The following is a 22,245-nucleotide window of genomic DNA, read 5'->3' as shown; positions in this document are numbered from 1 at the left end:
TTTTTTGCTAAATTTGAAGAAATAATGTGCAGTCCACTTAGCAGATCAAAGACATTCAATTTTTTTTCCTTTGGGCTTTCAGATATTTGCTTTTATAACTAGTGAAAAATACTTTAGTAATTGAGCCTATAATGATGAGAAACGCTTAATTTGATGGCTCATTTTATATATTTGGAGTGAGATAGCATTAACAAAATTTATATTTATAAATAAAATTATTTTTAAAGTTTTCTATTGCATCTCCATGTGCATCCTTATGTTTTCATATATAACATGATTTTTTTGAAAATCTAAGTGTCCTAGTTTCCATCTGGAAGTTGGAAACAACACTAAATCGTCATTCTTCCAATTAAGAAAGAATATGCTTGTGTTGTCAATGAAAAAATAATGGTGTGTTGGCCAGGTCCCATGGTCCTTCCTTCAGCAGAGATTTTTCAGACAAGACGTATATTCACCATATAAACAAAGTGTCTCTGAGTGTACTGCTCGCGTTCCAGCTCTGCACAGACCTCTCTCAGACTTCCTGGGGAAATGGAGAAAGCTTTCTTGTGGCAGCATATTGGTTTTCAGTCTTGTGTACTCTAGCAAATTTCATAACTAACTTTTCAGTGATGTAGTCCTGCTGCTTGTAAAAGTGGTGTAAACTGTGTGTAGGCAAGGGTTAGGTTAGAATGAAGAAAAGAAGTGATAAAAGTGCCAGAGACAGATACTGGCTATGGGATGAAGGCAGGGTTTGGTTTCTGCTGACTTTCTGGACATAGATGCAATCTGAGGGCTATGCTGTCTTTTTAATTCCTGCTATTTGTAATTTCTTCAAGGTTAATCGCATTTCTGGAAGCCTCAGGGAGGTTTTTCTCTACTTTGCCTCTCAAATAAAATTTTTTGGATGGTTGCCTAAGTCATAGCCCTTTGTCCCATTAAAGTTAATGCTATTGCCTTTTACTAGAGTTGTTAGTGCAGAGAGCATAATAGCTGTAAAGGTAGGGCATTTGCTAATAAAGAAACACACATTGTGGTTTTTGTAATGCTTCAGATGAAGTTTCCCGAAACAGAAGTAATTCCATTTATTACTTTTGGCCTGTTTAAACAACATTGATATAAATATAACTTGTACAAAAGCCTGAGTGTAGGATAACTTATTTCTTAATATATTTAAAGACAAAAGTCCAGCAGAATTAAAATGACTCTTGTTTATAGCTCTGCTGTCAAAATCAAATGCTTTTAGTCTTAGCAGGATGTATGTTCATCCTTAATTTCTAAACTTCCTTCCATTTGAATCCTAGTGTTTCAGCTTTTATCTGGGGAGGTGGGAAACCTGACCTTTCAGTGAGCCAGCCAAATGCATGTCTTCTTCATGGCTTACACAAGGCATGTCAGTTATGCATTTTGCCACAGTTTGTAGCTTTAAACTGAGCAGCTGTTGCCTCACTGTTAGTTTGGACAAGTGCAGCGTGGAGACTTTTTGGGGCACTGAAGTACCTGCTCTTCGGGCATTTTAGAAGGAATCTAGGATTCAATGGAAGGCACATGTGCTGGTAAGATTTGCCCTTCTGTGACCTGTAGTATGCAGTTCTGATTACGCACAGGGAGTTAAATCAAAGTGATAGTTTTGTTTCCAGAGAAGTAACTTGGGTGCCGGTTTTCTAATCTTATTTTAGAGCTATAATGGCTGCATTTAATAATAGTGCTTTAAGGACACAAAACTGTTTTTAGGTGGAAAATGAAGTAAGGATTTAATTTAAACAATATGAAATAATGTCTTAACAGTGTATTTTGTATTTCAACTTGTTTGAAATGGTATGCAATATTTCAAATAATTTAAGAAAATTGCTTTGTATTTATTTGGTTCACATTGCAACTATTTCACTATTAAATTATGTTGTGGGACATTCCTTTGTTTTGTATTCTACAAAAAAACAAGTGTCTGTTGCAAAATTGCTGGACAAAATATGAATTTCAGTACTTTAAGAAGTACTAGAACAAGGTAAGTTTTTTTTTCCTAAAGTATATAAATTGCTCAAACATTACACATTCATAACATGTTATTGAATGTAAATACACTGCTGCTTTTTCTTTAGTGAGCTTTTCTTCCTGGATCTTCAGTATGCAAGTTTATAACTTGCAAGCAGTTTTTGTTTCATGATTGCTTAAGGGAGTTTATGGGTTTTTTTCCTTTCTGAATGGCATGTACACATAGCGGCATGTAATAGCAATGTTTTGCTCCTAACTGGTCATAAAGAAACCCCTCCATTTGCATATTTTTTTCAAGTGGCATTTGTAACTTGAATGAAGGTTCATAATATTTTACTCTGTGAAAGGAATGTCCTTTCTGTGCTAACTCTCCCATTGCCCTGATCTGGCTGTTAGCTAAAGGCTATGACAAGCATTCACCATTCCAAGCGGCAGTACCCCATTGCAATAGGAAGGTTGTCTTGGTTGTCAACACCGTTATTCTCACCTCAGTGATTTAGAGAGCACAGAAAAAAAGCACCCTGATATCAAGTGTATCTGTATTAATTGCAAAACAATGGTGGTTTTGGTGTGCCTGTTCAATCAGTGATAACAACTCTGAGATAACTAGAAATAGTACAAGAAAGGGAGTGAAATTTATTTTAGTTAATTTCAGCTCAGACTCTTCTCTTTGGCTGTTTTGTAATGCTTTTAGCTTTGTTTTGAGGCGGAATGGCGTAAACATTTTTCTAAAAATTAAGCTGATATGAGGATTTTTCTTAGGGAATAATTGGTTTAGCTTTTATTTAAGAGGATTCATATTGACATAGTTTTGAAATGTTTAGGTATTTGCTTTTGAAATACTATTTATGTATATAAAAGCATTGCTATCTATTTTAGTAATTCAGAAATAAGTAATATGCCAGGAAGATTTATCAAAAGCGAATTGAAAATATTTCAAAGCAATAGTAGAAGAACTAGGATGCAATTTGCTGCTAAAAGTACCTTTAACTTTTTTCTTGAGCTTAATTTTAAGGGCTTTGCACAACTCTACAGTAATTACATATTTTTGTCTACATTTTCCATGGACTTTGTGGGACAGATTTCATGCACACTTTCCTGTTTCTTTGTAAGTGTTGAGATCTAGGAAAGGGATAGATCTGCTTCTGTTGCATTATGTCTCCTCTCTTTGTCCCCATCCATAAGAGCATTTTTCTTTGAGGGGAGAAAAAGAATTCTCAATCTGGAAAAGCTATTGCTTCAAATGCCTTTTATTATGTTACTCCTAGCTTTAGAGTACATTTTATCTGGAGCTGTTCACCTGTATTTGCTTGTTCAAATTTAAATTGCAAAGCTCTGCAGAGAAACAGCAAAATGGTCCTGTGAAGAGCCAGGAGTTGGGCTGGATGATCCTTCTGGTCCTTTCCAGCTCAGCATGTTCTGTGATTCTGTGAAAAATTTGTTTAACATGGATGAAGTGTCATAAATATTTGTAACTTATTCTAAAAATGATTATACAGTTTTTTCAAATAAACTGCTCTTCTTATTAATTTCCAGAAGTTTCAAGTTGGAATTCAGAAGAATTCCAATTGGAAAGGTCATTAATCTTTGGGACTTGATTCTGAAAATAGCTATACCTAAAAATAATGCTTTTGTGTTGTTTGCTTAGAAGAGTTAGTTCTGTTCTTGTGTTGGTGTAGGCACGCTGCTGATAAACTGTAATTAACATTTTAGGAACTTACTTGTGGTATTAAACTTTAATGCACCATGAAATAGTTTTGTTATTATTTAAGTTGAAGTGTCTTAAATTTAAAAAAAGAAAAAAAGAACCTTAGAAGTAGAATTTTCTTCTAGGCTTTAGGTGTTCATAATATGCAGTTCTGTAATTGCCATGAAGTACCAGGAATCTAATTAAATCATATAGTTCATGTCTAGGTACATTGGTCATAGGTACAGTATTTGAATATAAAACTTCCTAATAGCTACTAACAAAACTTTTAAATCTGTATTGAGCACAAAAAGAAGAGGTGCTGCTTCGGGTACCGGTTGTCTTGAGGATGGTGGTAGAATTTGCATACTAAGTCAATGTTGGGGAGAGAAGTCTTCAGGTATTTTCCATAAGCATATATAGAATTAATTTCTCTAAAAAAGACATCAAGAGGAAAAACATATTCTTGTTTGCAAAAATAGAACTAGAACTGTGTCAGTAGCTAGGATTTGTTTGATTCCAAATCACCAAAATATTATACTTTTTTTTGTTCAAAAGAAACAGATCCTTCAAAAACCAAAACTTTGCTTTGAACATCAAATATTGGAAAATATTTCAGAAATCTTGAGAAGGAAAAAAGGTTTAGTTATTGCATGGATGATGGTACATCAAATTTGAAAACAGGACGGCACTAACAGCATGTTGTTTGGGAAAGTAAGAAAGCTCATAGAATTGCAAAGCCTAGTGTCAGTGGAGACACTTAGCTGGTCTGACATCATTCTGAGTTGTCTCTGTTCTAAGCTCAGTAGTCAAAAGGCAGCTGTGCTGCTGTACAGCCTTCTGAGGAAGCCTGAGAACTATCATCCACAGGCACTGCTTTTCCCAGCGGTCATTGACACTCCAAGGCAAAGAAGGGTGGCATTTCTAGTGTGAGTTTGTCTGTCATCAAGGACCAACCATTTGTTCTTGTTATGAATTTTTTCTGCTGGATTTAATTATTTCAAATCTGATATATTTCCCCTGCTAGGAGGTGCTTACATATCTGCTACAGTCAAGTCTCCTCTCAATTTCACTTTAGTTCAGTAAAGTTACAGATTTCTGATCTAAATATCTTTCTCTGGGTCTCACTATTCAGGCCTGGAATAATTTTATAGCTCTCTTTGGATACTCTGTGGTTTGTCTGTGTCTTTAAGAAATACAGAAAAGATAACTGCATGTTACTGGTGTCATCCATGATCTGTGCAGGGGGACCTGGTTTTGCCAGCACCACTTCCTAAAAGCTCAAAGACAACATTTGGTTTTAGGGTCCTATCTTATTTCTTCAGAGCTGTTAACCTTAGGAAAGCAAACCTCCTTTTCATACACAGGGTTTGCAGTTCTTATGTCTAGAATGCTTCCTCTTTCTTATAGATCTATAATGTGTACACTAACCTGGCTACTTGCTTTTCTGTTAAAGTCAGGTTTGTAAGGTAAAATGGTTAACTGCCCTGTAACAGTCCTGGAATAATTTGGGTTGGAAGAGACTGTGCTGGTCTTAAAGACAAATGTGCTTTATTTTCCCAGTTGTTTTATTTTCTTGCTATATAAACAATATTGTTGACATGGTTGGGCCTAACTCTATTTAAAATCTTAACTTCAATATAGGTAGCAGTAGCACCACAAGGAAGGAAGAGGAGTGTTAATTTTTGCTATGTACTTTTATAGAAGGAATTAATTGTGTTTGAAGTCTTCAAGTTAAGGGAGATTTCTTAAAGTCTGAGGAAGGTACTAGTTTTGAGTTTGTTTTCAGATGGTAAAATCACTGGCTTTGAAAGTTTCCTGTTAAGAAAGGACTGCAAACACCCTTTCTAGTATAATCTGCTAAAGCCTAATGACAAAGACACAATTCATTAAGGAGTCTTGTGACTGTTTAGAACAGCTTTTATGCAGCAAGTGTATTAATCCTATGAAAGCCAAAGGTAATAAATACTCCCATTTTTTACAAAATAGCTAGCTTCAGCAGTATGATACATAGAGCTATATTCGTTTGCTTGAACACAATCTTGTATAAATGTATCTTTTTAAATTTACCTCATGATGCCCAAATTACATAAACTAAACAAAGACAATTACAGAAAATAATTGTATAATATAGTTAATTGTATAATATAGTTGCTTATGTAGTTGATTATAGCAGGGTTTAGTCCAAGCAGAACTGTATCAATTTACTAGTGAAGTTGTAGAAAAGCTTGCAATGATAAATAAGCACTTAGAGCATTTATATTAGAGGTAGGAAGAAGTAAGTAATATTGAGGCAAGTCGTAGATGTTGAGATTGTTTAGATCTCTATTATGAAGTTAAGGTTGATTTAATGCTTTGTGTAGTCTCTTGTTTTACTTCTTCTGGCTTCCAGACATGTGCCTGCCCTGTTCTCTGCTGTCTGCTGTATTCCACTAATCCCCCTCTGGCTTAAACTTCTGTGTTGTAGAGCAGATTTCAGTTCTAAGGCTAAATCACACAGACTGCTCCACTCGGTAATTTAAAAACATATGAAAGGAAGAATCAAAATCTTTGAAGCTTTGACTTTTTGGCAATTCTTGTTATTGTGATGAGGTTTTTTTCATTAAACTGCATAATGTTTTTGCTATCTCAGTACTACAGAACTTTTCTTGGACTCCAGATTTTGTTAAGCACATCAGCATTTCCCCTGGTAACTTGCCTGGCCATGTCTGTACTGCATAGCACTCATGGCTCTGTCTGAAGTGGTGAGGAAATCCATGGTGCCAGTCATGGCATTGATACAGTCCTTCAGTCCTTGGTATAGCCAATGAAAGTATGTGACTGTGCATTTGGTGTGTTCTGTATGTCTGTGAAAGGACTTTGATTGTATTGACCTGAGTTTTGTTGTGTATTTCTCTTTTCCGCTTTAAAATGCCTCTCAGCATCCTTTGAGTTGTGCTTCTGGCACAGCCTTTGTGGTTCCAGAAACCTTGCTAAGAATAACTGGCTAGTAGCAATACTTTCTTAAAAGAAAAACTGGCATGATATAATACTTACATAACATCATCAACGTGACTTACTATGATGGGAAGTTGTAAATTCATGTTAATCCCTTATAAAGATAGCGTATGAATTTTCCTTAGCTTCCCATCAGCTTCCTCAGCTTGTTAAGGATGAGAAAAATGAGCTTGTTAAGGATGCAGGCAGCTACAACCCTTTTGAAAATTTTCTGGTAATTGCCATCATTAGGTGTTTGCATTGAAAGATACCTTTCAAAATTGCCTTTTAAAAATTTGGAAATTGCATTCTAGAGGAAGGAATAGCTTCTTTCATTTAATTCTGTAAATTCATTAGAGAATCTTTTTCTTCACTCAGTAAGTTTAGCCATGGTAATTGGACTTTGCCAAACAGGTATTGTACTACACTGGAAACTTGCATTCAAATTGCAAATAAGGAAAAAATGTGAGACTAAGAGGATTGTTGTTATTCTAGGTAGAGAGATTAGTTTTACTCTTCCTGAATTACGAGAGGAAGTAGTTTACAGAAGAAAAGAGCTGAATTATTTCCCTTCTTAAAAAAAAAAAAAAAAAAAACAACAGTATGGCAATAATTTTACTTTTTTCCTCTGTAGTTACAAACTTTCCTTTTTTTTCAGACTGGCTTCCTCAGTTGTATTTTTAACCCTACAGGAAAAATGCTAATTTGACATGCTGTACATTTACAACACATATTCACCAATGAGCTTGAGAAAAGACTGTGTCTGGGGAAAGAGAAAAAGAAGATAATCTAATCCACACTAAAATAAAACAATAAACATATATTAGGAAAGCCATCTTTGTTTTGCCTGCATGGACATGCATGTGGTCTGGATGTTGTTTTTCCTTCCTTTAAATGGTCTGTTAAGTAACATACCTTTTGTCCTGAGAGCACTCAACCCAGGATACTTAGCCCATAAAACTGTATTTCTCAGAAATGGCTATTAATACTAGCTTTGAAGATAGCTCACTTACCACAAGGAAAAAAAAATAATGTGTAGAATACAGTAGTCCAAAATAGTTCAGTTGGAAGGGACCCACAGATGATCTAGTCCAACTGCAGTAGCTAGCCTTAATTCTTTTAAACTAAAACTTCAGGGATTGTTTTTACCCGGGAGTACATGTAAGGATTACAGCAAGGGCATCTGCTGTGATTCTACCTCTGTGTTTCTGTGCAGTGTGAACAGGACACAGACCAAGTGATATTTTGTAGGCAGACACCTAAGGAGGAGTAGCACAGTTCTGGCTGTGTTGGGGAAGAGTGGAGGTACGTGACCCCCATGACTGTGCTCTGCAGGACATGCAAGGAGAGCCGTGGATTTGCTGCACAGCATTCCCAGTGGCTGCAGGTTACTGACTGGGTCATCATCATTTAATGACATACTCATTTTCACATCTTAAACATCTCCCTCTCTTTTTGACCAGTTTCAGTGCATACTCTTTTAGTATGCCTTAAAATACTTTCAAGCCGTTTCTTTATAATGAAGTGCAAGTGCTGAATGGTTGTGAATTATGAATATTAGCCTTGCCCTTCACCCTGTTATGTAATCCATCAATTCATTTCCAGTTCATAATTTTTCTCCATTTTTGGCATCTTTTTCAATTAGTGTCCTTGGTTCACTCATTTATCCTTATGCAAGAGAATCTTTTCATATTTTCCTCTACATCGTGAATTTTGAACTAGGAGGTAGAATTACTGCAGTATTTCTTTTTAGCAGCATAGAACTCACTGTTCTTATTAACTCTTTTTAAAGTATCTTTATAAATTATGGTACTGTCTTTAACAGCACTTTGAAAAGTGTGTTAAAGTGTGTGAAAAGTATTTTGTTCTTATTAGGTTCTTCCTGCTGTACACTGCGGATACAAGACTATTATCACAATAGTTTTGTGGTGTTCCATTACTAAGTTTTTGGCTAATGCCTTAATAAATCATGCAGTTTTCTCTGATGTGTCTTAGGGGATTTCTATGTGTATGTTTTTGATAAATACAGGTATATTTCCTGGATTTTGTTTTTGTTAGAAATCTAAAAATCTTGGATATCAAATTAAATTATAGCTGCTACAATAAATGTGACTGTGCTGGCCTATTCAAAAAATGTTCTCATTATCAGAAAAAATTCAGAGCACACAATAATTGAATCATCACCAAAACCAAGTGGTGAAGGAGTAGATTTTGTAGGTGCTTCAGTTATGTAGAGGTTGAATTTATATTATTCCAAGTGTAATATCAAATAAGTTAAAAAGTTTCCATAGCAGATCATACAAAGACATTTTGTACCCAGGTGCACAATCAAAGTATCTGCTGTTAGTATTTTTATTCTCTATCCATTTTCGTAGTTATGTAGAGGACAGGTCTCAAAATAAACTCATGTTAGGAACAGATTCTGTTTAGGGAAATACTGAAAGCAGGCCAGAATGATGAAAACTCTGAACTGATTGAGCATTTTTCAAGTGTATTCCATTCTTTTAAAATGCTTTCACTGCTAAGCTTCAGGGCTTAAATCGGGAACATCTAATCAAGTGTTGTTTTTACTGGATGTGGCTTGGATTAATTTTGTTCCAATAATCAGTAAGAATAATAACCAAAACACCTTATGCAGCAGAGTTGCCTGCCCTTTGGCCTATGTGGAAAATCTGGTAGCATGTCTTGTGCACTGGATTGTCTTTCCTTTGAAGATTCAAAAGACAAGAAAAATTAGTTGTAAGTGTTGTACGCTTACCAGATCTTACTTAATTCTCATGTTATTCTTTGACATTATTAAAATCAAGTTCTCAGATTGGCATCTAATGTTCGTCTTGTGTCTCTAACACCAATGGCAGTTTTGGTGTGTGCTTCACTTGGTATGGCACTGAAGCCATAGGAAGCATTCTTATTATTTTTACCTTGAAAGACTATTTAATGATTGTTTTCCAAATTGAAACAGTTTTCATTTGGATAGTTGCTATAACTTGGGCATTCCTGTGCAGTATTTGTAAAACTGGACCCGATGGGAGCAGACCATTGCTCTTTCCCAACTATCCTTGAAGGGTCACTGCTGCATCTGATCTTCATGATAAGACCAAAGTAAGGAAGATGATGCTTTTTACAAAATGTATTTCTGAGGATCTTAAGGCCAGAAATGAGTTTTAATTTGTGCTTATGGTAATTTATGAAGTTGTACAGCAAGGTGTAAACTTCAACAGATCATTAATTAAATGCAGGGATTGTTAATGTCAAAGTCCAGTGCACTCAGACTAGAAAGAAATTACTCAAGGCTGAGGCATTGAGTATGCCTGTTGCAGTTTTACAGGTATTTACATTATGAATGCTATGTTTTGCTGCTACAGTTTGTAGTCTTTTAAAATTAAAAAGTTCCTAAAACAACAACAAAAAAGAAAATGTACAAAAACAGTATCATAAGCCCTTGCCTTAATGGGTACCTAACTGTATATACATCTAATTTTTAACATCCTTCTTTTCCATAGGTGTGTGTATATATATTTTCAAACTACATTTTTGTTTGCATTTTCTCCCATACTCACTGATTATAACAGAGTTCTTTAATTCTTAAAATTGAAAAGCTTTTGCATTAAATAAATGGAAAAAATAGAAGCAAGAATAATTTTTACTGTCTTGATTGAAATACTCAAATATTGGAACCTGACTTGAGATTCTTGCACTCTGTCGAATCACTGGATATTTCTCCATTGCAGCATTAACTGAAAGTTGTATGCATTTTAATTTAATTTTGAACAGCAGCTCCTGCTTTGATTTTCAACAAGCTTTGTATTATTTTGGGAGGTGAGGTTGAACCTTGAGTTCTGCTTTGACTCAAGCAGTAACGAGTTCATTTTGCATTGAGAATTATGTGTTCTTTGTCTACAATACTCTTTTCTTCCAAAGAAAACTCATAAATCTTTCCTTTTGACCATTTTGTTCGTATGGGCTGGAATTTATCTGGTAATTTACATGTACATTTATTTAGCATTTGAACTTAACATTCCATATGCTATGCTGTATTTATATCCAGATCTTTAAAGGTCTTGAATACAGATGCTGCACAGAGAACCCTCCTGCTGGTGTGTGTTGCTCAAGTCAAAATCCTGTTAGTCTACCACTGTGGCAGCCTTTAGGAGAAAGATTTATGAAATGTGTGTGAAAGTGGAATATTTCTGAAATCATTCAGGAGTTTTGCAGAGGAGGGGATTCATTAGATGGGATTACATTGCAGGAAAAAAATGAAAAACCCAAAACCACTTGAACAGCAAGTGCGGTGGTGTCATATTAACCTCTTTCCAGCCTTTTCACATATCTGTTACACTGTGGTATAAAGGTGTAGGTTTAGAACATCAATCATTATAGCCCAGAATCCCTTCATTCAGCCTTCTTGGTGATAGTTGCCTCTGAAGCAATGAAATCTTGTGTCTGGTCTTGCACAGTGCATGCTGCAGCATGCCACAGCAAGACAGATGGCATGTTGGTATCAAACAGCTTTTGAGAGCTGATTTTCAGCCAGTCAACCAGACATTCACAGTCTATCTACCAAATTAAAATTAAACCTTCTTCTGGCAGGTGTTCTGAAATGAGGATACAGTTTCATGAGTTACAGCAGTAGGTGAAGGTCTCCTAAAATAGCAGGCCTCAGGTGGCCCATTGCCATACATGTAGACTGGAAGCAGTAAAGCTGCTTTCTGACTAAACATGTACATGGTGGATCTCTTCAGACTTCTGGCAGCACTGCTGATTCATCTCTCTGTAATACCTATAAGTATGTCTCTGTTCAGCAAACCCTGTGTAACACAGGGTGCCCTTTGTAGTTGAAGTATCCATTTGCTACCCTGTTAGCCTCAGGGTCCTTTGTTACAGGCACTGCCTTCAAAGCCTGTCATTTCAGGTGCAGAAGAAATGTCAGTTTACTGGCTGGGGTTAACACACAAAAACCACATTGATTCTTATGCAGATATTCTGCAGCCATTGCTTTTCTCCATGAGGATGCAATCTCAGCTGTTTGCTATAGCTGCCCTGAAAATGGAAAGGAATTGGAAAATCAGCATCAAATTGGATGAGTTTTGTCCTGAGATCTTCTGATTTTGCCAAGTCAAAATTAATGTTACACTGCTACTCGTTGCATCTTTTTTCTTGGGAGTTTACAGCCAGAAGAAAACCCAGTATGTATTATGGACTTTTGTCAGTCAGTTCCAGCCAACCTGCATACAGAGAGGAAATGGTTGGTTAAATCTGTTGATAATATATGGTAATTCAGGGACAAGCAGCCAAGTTCTCCTGTACACTGCAAAATATTTCCATGAATGACTCAGGCTAGTGGAGTGGTAAAAGCCCTTGGATACAATTCCAGAAATCTGAGCAGCAGCGTGGCTGTAATTACACGCGGCAGTGTAGCTGTACACTAGGGATGATGGGAGGCAGGCATGGCGGTTCAGGTGTGGTGAAATCATGGTGATGCTTTGAATTCCTTGCATGTATGACGTCAGTGCTTGTATTTCACAGAGATTTCACAGGATATTCTGAGTTGGAAGGGACCCAGAAGGATCATTGAGTCCAACTCTTAAGTGAATGGCCCATGCAGGGATAGAACACATGGCTTTGGTGTTATTAGCACACCATTTTTAGTGTTATTTACTGAGCTAATGTCAGTAAATCCAGTTTAGAACCAGGATCTTCTAATCCAGCCATAAGCAGAGTTTAAGTAGGTTTTCAAGCTCATACTTATGGGTAGGAACTTGTGAAAAATGTAAGGACTGCTATGTGGTTGTTAACTCAAAGTTAATATGTTAATAAATACTTCATGGTGATCATCTTTAAATCCACTTTACAATCTGAATGAATGTTTTGTTGTGCATAGGTTTTACCCTGTGAAAATGTGTACCCAACTTTGGTGGTTAAAGAAAAAAAAGTATTTCCCATGCTTGTGCATCTCAACTGTCCGAATAATTATGTCACTTTTTTAGAAAACTTAAATTTGTTTCAAGTCAGAAATTATATAGGCAGGTTGTATCTCTTAACAATACAGTACTTTCATGGGTTTTTTTCCCTGGGATTTCACATGATTGATCCTATAATTGCAAAATTTTAAAAGTGTGTTCAGAGTCTGGTTTTCAAACCTGAACTCTTTGCCAGTTCCTAAAACAAGAAGTTATTTTAGGAGTGACTGTTGTTACAGTCACTCCATACCTTTCTTTTTGCTGAATTCCACTATTCAGTCAGTTCGTGAGTCAGGATTTTGTGGTGTACACTGTCATTTAATTCAGTTATACTTCAACATGCTAGTTGCCTTTTTAAAAAATCCTCTCCAGAAGTTTCATAAATCTGTTCAGCAATAAAATCTCAGCCTCAGTGGAAATATCTGTGTGTTATAGTTTCAGGGTGTTCTGTTTCCAGGAAAATTCTTTTCTACATGTGATGTCTCCTTTTTAATTTTCTCTTTGTACTGTGGAACCTATTGCTTTTTTCACCCAGCCCAATGTTGTAACTTGCTGCTGCTCCCCAAGAGAAGATCACCTTCTCCAATGTCTTGCTGTTACTATGACTGAATTAAACTCAAAGCAGGCATTCTTGAACTAGCTGTGAAGTTTGCTGTTTCTATTCCAAACCTGGAAAGGGCCCTGTGCCCTCAGAGTGCATCAGTAATCTTACTTGGTCTAATAAAAAAAAAATTCTAGAGACTCATCTTCATTTCTTCATGTTGTCTCTGTGTCTTCTGCTTGCTGATGCTTAGGTCCTAAAGAACTCAGTTTTATGTAGTGCAAGTACGCTGTAGATCAGAGCTCCCCTGCTAATAATAATTTCCAATGTGTGCTGATAGGCAGTTTTAAGAGGTAGCCCATATTGCTAGATTTAGGTATATGGACAGAGAACCTGAGTGTCTTCTCATTCTTTGATTACTTAACTCATAAGTAAATTTGAAGACAAAACAGATCTATTGATTTCAGTGAAATTGAACTTGAACTTGATCCTGTTCTGTGTCAAGCTTCCCACTAAGTTAAATATCAGGCTCTTTAATAGTGGAGTGAATTGTTTGCAGTCAAAATTGATAATGGCGAATTCATGTTCATTAAGGGAGAGAGAGATATTTTTAATTAGATAGAAGAGAAACAGGAAATTAACAGAAGCTTGTTGGTTTGGTTATTACAGTATTGAGATATGTTGCATCCAAGGGACAGCAAAACAATGTTATCCCAGTTGTGCTGATCCGTACTGGAAGCTGGTGTTCAATTTAACTGCTGTATATTGCATAGGTGTCTTCTGCTTGGGCAGCTTTTATTGTATTATTCCTCTTTTTTGAACAGAACAGTTCTACATTTTCTATATTGACAGTTGTTCACCTGTGGCTATTTCTTAATTTTTTTTACTGTGGTCAGATTTTATTTTCTCGCTGTACACATAATCCATATGTTCTCTTAAAGCATATGAACAGTTTGGAGGATATCTGTAGCATAGCTTACTAAAAAGGCTTCTATTAGAATCCATTTATTGCACACATTTTAATACCAGCAGAGAAAAATAATCCTCTTAAGATTTTTCTATACTTTCATTTAGATTAGTATAACGTCATAAAAGCAAAGTCTATTATCAAAAAACTGTGTAAGTTAAAAGAGATTATAATAGGTTGAGTAATTACTTTTATTCTTACAGCTATTGAAATCCGTCTTTTGCTCTTGAGCGCAGTCTGTCATAATCACAAGATCTTTTCCAGTAGCCTTCTAGAGAGTGAACATGTTGTCAGCGACTGTAATTTTCACTTAACAGCTTTAAAACTGTTTTTTGAATGTAAAGATAGAATACTATTTTTTTTTAATCAAAGTAAGTGTAGAAAGAAAAGAAGCTAGAAATAAAACTAAGACAGAAATCCAGTTATTGAATATTTCAGTTCAGCAAACTTTGTTGAAAGAAGATTTTCATATTCTAGGCAGGCTTACTCTTTTTAGACAGCATTCATTTTAAAAATGCAGTGACTTTTCCCTGGCACTGTATTTTTCTCCCATTCTTAAAAAGATTATTCTTTTGTTAGAGAAGAAGAGCCATCTTTGTTCCCACGGGCATTAGCGATGATTAAGTCAGTTCAGGAGTCCTTTGTTAAAGCTAAGCAGAGGTTATCTTGTTTTGAGTAATAAAAGCAATACTTGTGGTCTTAAAGATTATCTGCTTCAGCTGTTTATCAGCAGGATAAGCAAAGCTATCCGTTTCGGCTTTAGGCAACTCGCAAATGAATAGTCTGGGTCCTCATTTTCTTGTAGTATTTTTAACATTAACTTGATGTGGTAGAACACAAAAACCAGTATCATTGACTGCAGCAGCTAATTTTAGTGAGGATCGTATCTTGCCTTAACTGTGAAAAAAACTACTGTGATTTGGGTCTGAAAGCAGTTCCATTCTGCAAGTTACTCTAAGGACCTGGCCATTCTTTGAAGCGCAGAAAGATACTATCAGTTTCCTGACAACACAAAGCTGGAGGATTTGCGTATGAGACTGGATGAGGAGTTTTATAGCAGAAGCAGATCTGTTCCTGGAGTGAAAAATGGTGGAAGTCTGAAGCACACACACACACAAAGATGAAAAAATAGTCCGGGAAAAAAACTAGCTTAATACAGGCAAAGAGACAGAAGGTACACTTTCATGCAGAGTGTAAATCATGGAAGGTGGTGAAGTTGAGAATAAGGATCCTGGATTTTCTGTGATAAAACACAGAAGACTGGAATGACAAAATGTAAGATACCTGAATCTGGAGAGGTAAATTATGCCAACAACCAAGACTTGCAAAAGATGTGAATTATGAAAGAATTAAATATTTATAGGTGTAGAAAAAGTCAACAGAAATAAGTTAGTCTACTTACTTAAGTAAGTTATTTCTACTTCTTCAGTATTTATAGCCATACTTTAGACATGAGCTGTGTGCCTTCAGATTTCTGTTTAGCCTCTATTCCTCTCCTTGGATATCAACTGCATTTTTGCTGCAGCAGCCTGTTGCATGTGCTCTCACATTACAGAGAGAATTTGCATAAAGTTCTTCCAGTTTAATGAAGAATTGAGAAATGCTAGTTTGAAGTTCAGTGTTTTGAATCAGGAAGTGTTTTATTTATTTTCAATCTTCTTTCAAATCCAGCAATACTAGTGGCTGCTCTTGAGTCATCTTGGCTTCACTTCCATTAAAAGATTTTCTTTTTGACAGCTTCATTTTTTTGTTAAAGTGAAGCTGGGTTGTGAAGATTTCATTATGAAAGACGATAGTTCCATTAAAGGTAGTTTGATTAAAGGCATTCACAATCCCTCCACTAGCTTTCTGCTGGATTTGATCAATGGGCAGTCAGTGTAGTGAAATCCAGTTCTAATGAGATTCTTATTCTTGATGGTTTCTGGCAATATAGAGATATGCTTTGGAGCCAGCCTTAGCTGTGGTCACTGTGGTGTTGAGCCTTGTTCTTCGATGTGAGAGGTTGTGCTAAGTGGAGCCTGAAGGGTGATTATACTTAGGCAAGGTAATGCACAAAAGATCATGATCAGTGCTCTACCCTATTGCAAATTCAGTGTCAAATTTTGCCAGATTTTGAGGTCTTTGTGCATGGTGTAGTTGGTACAATGATGGAGAAGGTGAATTACTAAGAATGCACCTTTAAACCTCATCAGTGAGGAATGTGATGCAGAACAGCTCATCTTTGCTCTTATGTTTTCTCTCTTTCATCAGTCTGTAGGCTCTCCTTATAGAGTTATATGTTCCTTCCCTGCCATATTGACAGCTCTAAGGTGTTTACCAAATGATGTTGGGTTTGCAAAGCACCAGTATCGCTGTGGCGTTGCACTGTCTGTAGTACTTGCTGTGTGCCTCCTGTGGTACGTGATCACCTGCAGCCAAGCCATCATCTGAGCTGCCTCTCCTTTCCTGACCTCGGTGCTTGTCCCAGAGACTGGATGTTTCTGACAGCTACAGCATTTTACCAGTTGGGATGTGTTAGTTGCCTTCTGGGGGCACATCTTCTGGTGCAGTTTTGTCTGAAAAGAATCAATTTTTTTGCACTAAGACTAAAGTAAAGCACAGTAAGTGAGGATGCTTGGGAGACTCACTTCATAAGTCCATTTGAGATCTAAAATAAATGTACAATATAGACACAACCAAACACCCTCTGTTTCAGTGTGAGATACAGGGAGGCTGGTGTGGGAAGGGCTTTCATGCGCATGGAGTCAGTGAGGCATTGTGACTTCTAGGCAGCAAATAGGTGTTAGTGGGTGTTTGTGTCACACCTTCCATATCATCTTCCTGAGATAATGCTGGTTGTGACAGTGACAGTTCAGTCCATATGTGTAAAGCATGTTTAAATACGTAGTGCTTCTAATACAAAATGAACATTGTATTTTGCATTGTTTTTATTTAGGCATAAGCTTGTGTTCTGCTGCAAAGTCAAGAATAGTGCACATGAGCTTTTAGTGCCTTTTATTACAAAACCTCTCAGAATAGCTCTGTGCAGGTTGAGGCAGGAGACAGAACTGAAGTCTCATGTAGAATTGAAGCAAAGACAACTGAAAGGGAGCCCAGAAGCTCACTGCACTCCACCTGTTGCCCAAACCAGCAGGGACATATCAGTGGTGTTCCTAACTGGCTTTTCCCCCCTCAGTCTTTGCTGCAGGTGTTTCAATGACAGAGATTTCTCAGTATATACGGATACTGTGCAGCACTTCTTCATTATCACCAAAGTTACATATGTGTCCTGCTATTTAACCATGCTACTGCTTGTTGCAAATTAATCCCATTACTTTTTTACTTGCTGGTGTAGACAGAAACAATTTGTTCTTTCAGAAGTTTCTTCTCTATTTGAACATTTCTCAATAGGTTCTGTTAGCCCAAAGACTTTATTTAGGGCTATTGCAATTTATCATTTGACTTTCAGTAGACTATATTAAGAAAAGCCAATTTTCTGTCTTCTTAACTTCCCTCTGATTAATAATAGTTTGCACAAAATGACTTAGAGTGGAAAACTCATGTAGCATATTTTATGTTTATTATAAGGGACTGAATTTTAATCAGTCATTATGAACTTGGTTTTTTCTTTCTTAAAGAAACAAATTGCACCCTTTATCACTTGAGAGCTTATAGATATATTAAAAACACTGGGTAAGAGATAGTTCTAGGGTGTAATCCCATTATGTGTGGAAAAATTCTCTGAAGATATTTCATGAAGCAATGCAAAAAAATAAACTCCTTTTTCTGAGAATGATGAAGAGTATGTAATATATGGCTATGAATGTTTTTACATTTAAGTAATGATTGAAATATTTTTCAGAGAACCCATTCTAAACTTATCTAGTAAGAAGATTCACTCAGTATTTTGGAATCATTGTGTTGATGTTTCATGCTTCCCACATGATCTTAGAAAGCTTGCCTTCTTCCTTCTTAGGAAAAGTTTTATTTTTCAAGAGATATCACTGCTGAGATATTATAAAACTACCATGAATGTTTTGTATTAACGGATAAAACATGCATGCTCCCAAATATATGGATTTTCTGAGAGGAATGAAAAATATTTTGTGGCCTTGGACATTTGGTTTCACGATGCAGCAAGCTCAGATACAATTTATCTTATAGCAAGTGGATTATGAAGAAAAATACTGACCCACATGGGTTTTTAATTATCATTATACATTATTTCTGTGGGAATCGAGTCTCAGTGCCCCAGTCAAGCCCTCAAACTGCTTTGCACTGTGGCTGTTACATGGGGGCAAAGCAGAGGCACACTCTGCCAGATGAGCGCTTTATTTGAGGCTGTGACAAGGCCACGGGTGCTGGAAGAAGGTATTTGGATGTTTCTGGAAGCAGGTGTGTTTTGGCAGGTGGCTTTACAATCTCCTGACTCTAGCTGCCTTCTAAATAGCCAACACCAGATACAAAAAAAAAAACCATGTGAAAGAACATATTAGGTTGTTTAAATAGAAAGAAGGTACTTAGAATATAGTGTGCTGCTGAGTAAATGAATGAGCAGTTTACCAAAACCAAAATACCAAGTTGTCTCGCTTTTGCACAGCACGGTCCAAGAGTTAAAGGCAAAGCCTAATGAATTTTTCCTTTGTTTTGTTTTAGAACGACAAGCGTGTACATCCATGGCTGGCTCCAGCGTGCTTCCCTCCAGCGTGGCCGGTATCAGCAGGGAGCTGATCGAGCTGCAGCACCTCATCCAGTTCCCAGAGGAGGTTGCCAGCATCCTGACCGAGCAGGAGCAGGAGCTCTACCGCAAAGTCTTACCCATCGACTACCTCTGCTTCCTCACCAGGGATTTGGGCAGTGCTGAGTGTCAAAGCAAGCTGCCGTCTATTAAGGAATCCATATCTGCTACTGTTCTTTCTTCTCCCAGTGGAGAACATAATGCTGTAGAAGATCTTGTGACAAGGTTTAATGAGGTAAAACTTTTAAATTGCTTTTTGTAAGGGTTATTACCTGATGTGTGGGTTTGTTATTTCCTTTATCTCTCCGAGACGAATTCAGCTGTAACAACAAATTTTTAAAATATAACTTAAGATGACCAGATTTTTAGCTAAGTAACTTACACATTAATTCAATTAAGTAGGAGCTATGTGATCAATTTGCTCAGTGATGCTGGGAAACAGTGGCCTACCTTTTTCTTGCACATTGTAAAGTAAACATGAAGAAAAAAATTACAGACTTCTAATTCTTGGTATTTATACTTGACAGTATGGGGTAAAGTTTCAGTCAGTTTATTATTTTGTTTAGGTGCTGGAGTTCTATTTATTTGTTTTGGATTCTTGTAGACTAAGCATGATCTTAGGAGTCAGCACAGAAGTATTATAAACTGGAATTTTCTGTATTTGCTGTAATATAACTACACTAGTCTGCACTATTTATTTAATCACTGTGTGTGTCTTAAGCATTGTTATACAAAGAAGTGTCACTTGGCGTGACATTTTCACAAGCCAAATGTTGAGTTCTTTAGTAAGATTTTTATTTTATTTTCAGAAAGGTGGTCTTCTGACGAGTTTAATAGAAAACTGGTTAAGGATTGAGAAAATGATAAAAAAAAATCCACCCAAAACCCCAACCCAAATCAAAAATCAAACCACCTAAATAAAAACTACTGGTTTAGCTGCAGAAACATGGAACAGTTCGTTCTTTTTTGGGGGGGGAGAGGGGGGTGAACTATGTGTGATGTTAGCAGTTTCTAGAATTGTAGAAGTGGAATAAAATGAAGATAAAGTTGACTTAATGCTTTTTTAGTTTGCTATCCACTGCATTCTTATGGGGGGTGAGATGAAATTTTTTTTATTACTATGCAAGTAGTAAAAAAAAAGCATAAAATTAAGTAAATGTAGAAGAATGTGTATTGACCCCCAGTGAACTTCCTGTGTGCTGGGCAAAGAAGAATCAGGGCGCGAATATTTAGCATGTTTCAAAGTGTTCCTTCTTGTGTATTACTGAGATTTAGCAACTAAAATAGGGTAAATATATTGGCTTCTCTCACCTCATTCAATTATGGGAGCATACATAAAAGTTGCAACTACAATATTCAGTCTTTAAACAGAGCCTAAAAATAGTTTTAATTAACTGCAGTAGAAGTACTCCATTGGAACAGACTACAGAAGATGCTGTGGCTGGTGTGGCTGGAGAGGACTGTAGGTGCTGCTGGGGCCCTCCCTCCTGGGGGGCTTCTCCTGGGGCTGAGGCCAGGGGAGATGAGGTGCACAGGCCAAGTTGTGCTCCAGCCTGGTGAGGCCCAGTGCCAGGGCAGTGTCTTGAGGACATGTGGCCATCAGCTGCGCAAATCAGACTGACCATGATTGTGTTCTGACATTGAAGGGTCACAGGATTGAAAAGCAAGTAGGTCCTGAAGAAGTCTTGTCAGAAATGACTGAGTCTCTTCCATATCAATGACAATTTTACCATTAAAGTTGCCTTTTGATAAGATAGTCAGCATTATCTTTTAATCTTGGAAGTTTTTGACTTTGCAGTTTTTGTTGTCTAGAGTTCCTTGTTTGGTAATTGTGGAGGATAGTTTTTTATATCATTTGAATTAATTCCCAGATATTCAGTGCACAAATTCTTTGGTATTTAGTGCAGTAGATTATTTGAAGCATAATCTGGAATGCATTTTTAAAAACATAGATGTTATGTGTTTAAATAGAGTTATTGTAAAATATTTACTGCTTATAATAAATCACTGGTTTGCTATATGCTTTATCTTACAGTGGAGTATATCAGTTGCCATAGCCAATCACGAGCGTGAACTCTCCAAGTGTCTTTGTTTATAAATGGAAAGAAAATTCTTGTACAAAGAGTCATGATTTTGTTGGCAAAACTCAGTGAGCACTTGCTGATTTTTTTGGCATTCCCTATAGAAATACTGAAGTGTATTTGTAATGTGGGAGCCAAAATTACTTTTAGGATGACAGGCTTCTGATACATGATGGGGAAAAACAATTCCATGTAATTTTTCTGTTAAATAATAATTATATTATTTTGTGAATTTTTCATAAAGCAGTATACTTTTTAGTATTTTTTTCTGACAATACATATTAAGGAGGAACACTCTATAAAACTTGTGTAAAATGACAGTCAGTCCTGAAGATTTTGGGCTACATGCATACAGTATCATCAGCTATAAATAAAGCCTGTATTCTTTAGGATTTGATTAAAAATGGAATTGCATAATAGTGGAGCCTTGGGCACAACACGTACTCGCCGGTGAGCCACAGCTCATACTTCATTTGCTGCTAATAATATCCAATTGATCTTAGAGTCTCGTCAGAACAAGGCTCTAGACTAAACTAAAGGCAGATACTCTTTCCTGTTACTAAATGTAATTAAAAGCTGATTCTGAATTAGTAGCTAGTGGGAGGATTAGAGTGAAATACAGTAACATCTACCTTTACAAAACTATTGGCTCTAAGTCTCTAAGAGTGTGCACTACATAGTGGTAGTAATGTATTTTTCTGCTCTGATGGAGCTTTGGCTATAACAAGTTTAGTTTTCAAAGATATAAAACTGTAGGAAGAAACTGTTGGGATTCTGCGGAGTTAGCAGAGCCCTGGCAGCTGGGAAGTTAGGAAAATGGTGCCTAAGTGTGTTTTAGGACCCTAACAACTGGAACATACTTTCTTGCCATCTCTCCTTGTTGCCTGCTGTGCCTCTCTTCCTGATTCAGTTCTTTTCTCTGATTCTTGTATGACATGAGTTCACCCTGCTTCTTTACATGGAGTGACATGTGCTCTTTCCCCACTGTCATATGGCACAGTCTTCCTGGGATTCTGTTTCTTTTTCTGTCTCTTTACCCCTCCAGGCTCTTGTACCTTTATGACTGACTCCCAGCCATTCTTCTGCCTGTTACCAGCAAAGCGACCACAGAGACACAGGCACAATGCACATGTTGTAAACATTCATGTGTATGTAAACATTTAAAATCATTTCAGTCATTGCTTTATATAAACATGAAAAGACTCTCTTGTAACTTGATGTTTCTGGCTTAAGCTTCAAGTAAAAGAAAGCCAATAAAGCTTTAAACAAACTGAAACGTTTAATTTTCCATGCTGACATATAGGAACAGAGCAATTGTGGGTTCTTAGATTGAAAGTTGCATCAG

General features: G+C 36.6%; 1 protein-coding gene across 1 annotated transcript in view; it reads left to right on the top strand.

Annotated features, from left to right (window-relative positions):
• Positions 1–22,245, top strand: part of PLCE1 (phospholipase C epsilon 1) — a 114,484-nt gene that overhangs the window by 45,501 nt on the left and 46,738 nt on the right. Inside the window, exon 3 of the mRNA XM_058810206.1 lies at positions 18,738–19,054. Within this exon, the coding sequence (XP_058666189.1) occupies positions 18,738–19,054 (317 nt within the window). The remainder of the gene's footprint in view (positions 1–18,737; positions 19,055–22,245) is intronic.

The sequence above is a fragment of the Ammospiza caudacuta genome, chromosome 9, assembly GCF_027887145.1.
Source record: "Ammospiza caudacuta isolate bAmmCau1 chromosome 9, bAmmCau1.pri, whole genome shotgun sequence".
Lineage (NCBI taxonomy): Eukaryota > Metazoa > Chordata > Aves > Passeriformes > Passerellidae > Ammospiza > Ammospiza caudacuta.
The sequence above is the reverse complement of the archived record's forward strand: the minus strand, read 5'-3'. Positions and strand labels throughout refer to the sequence as shown.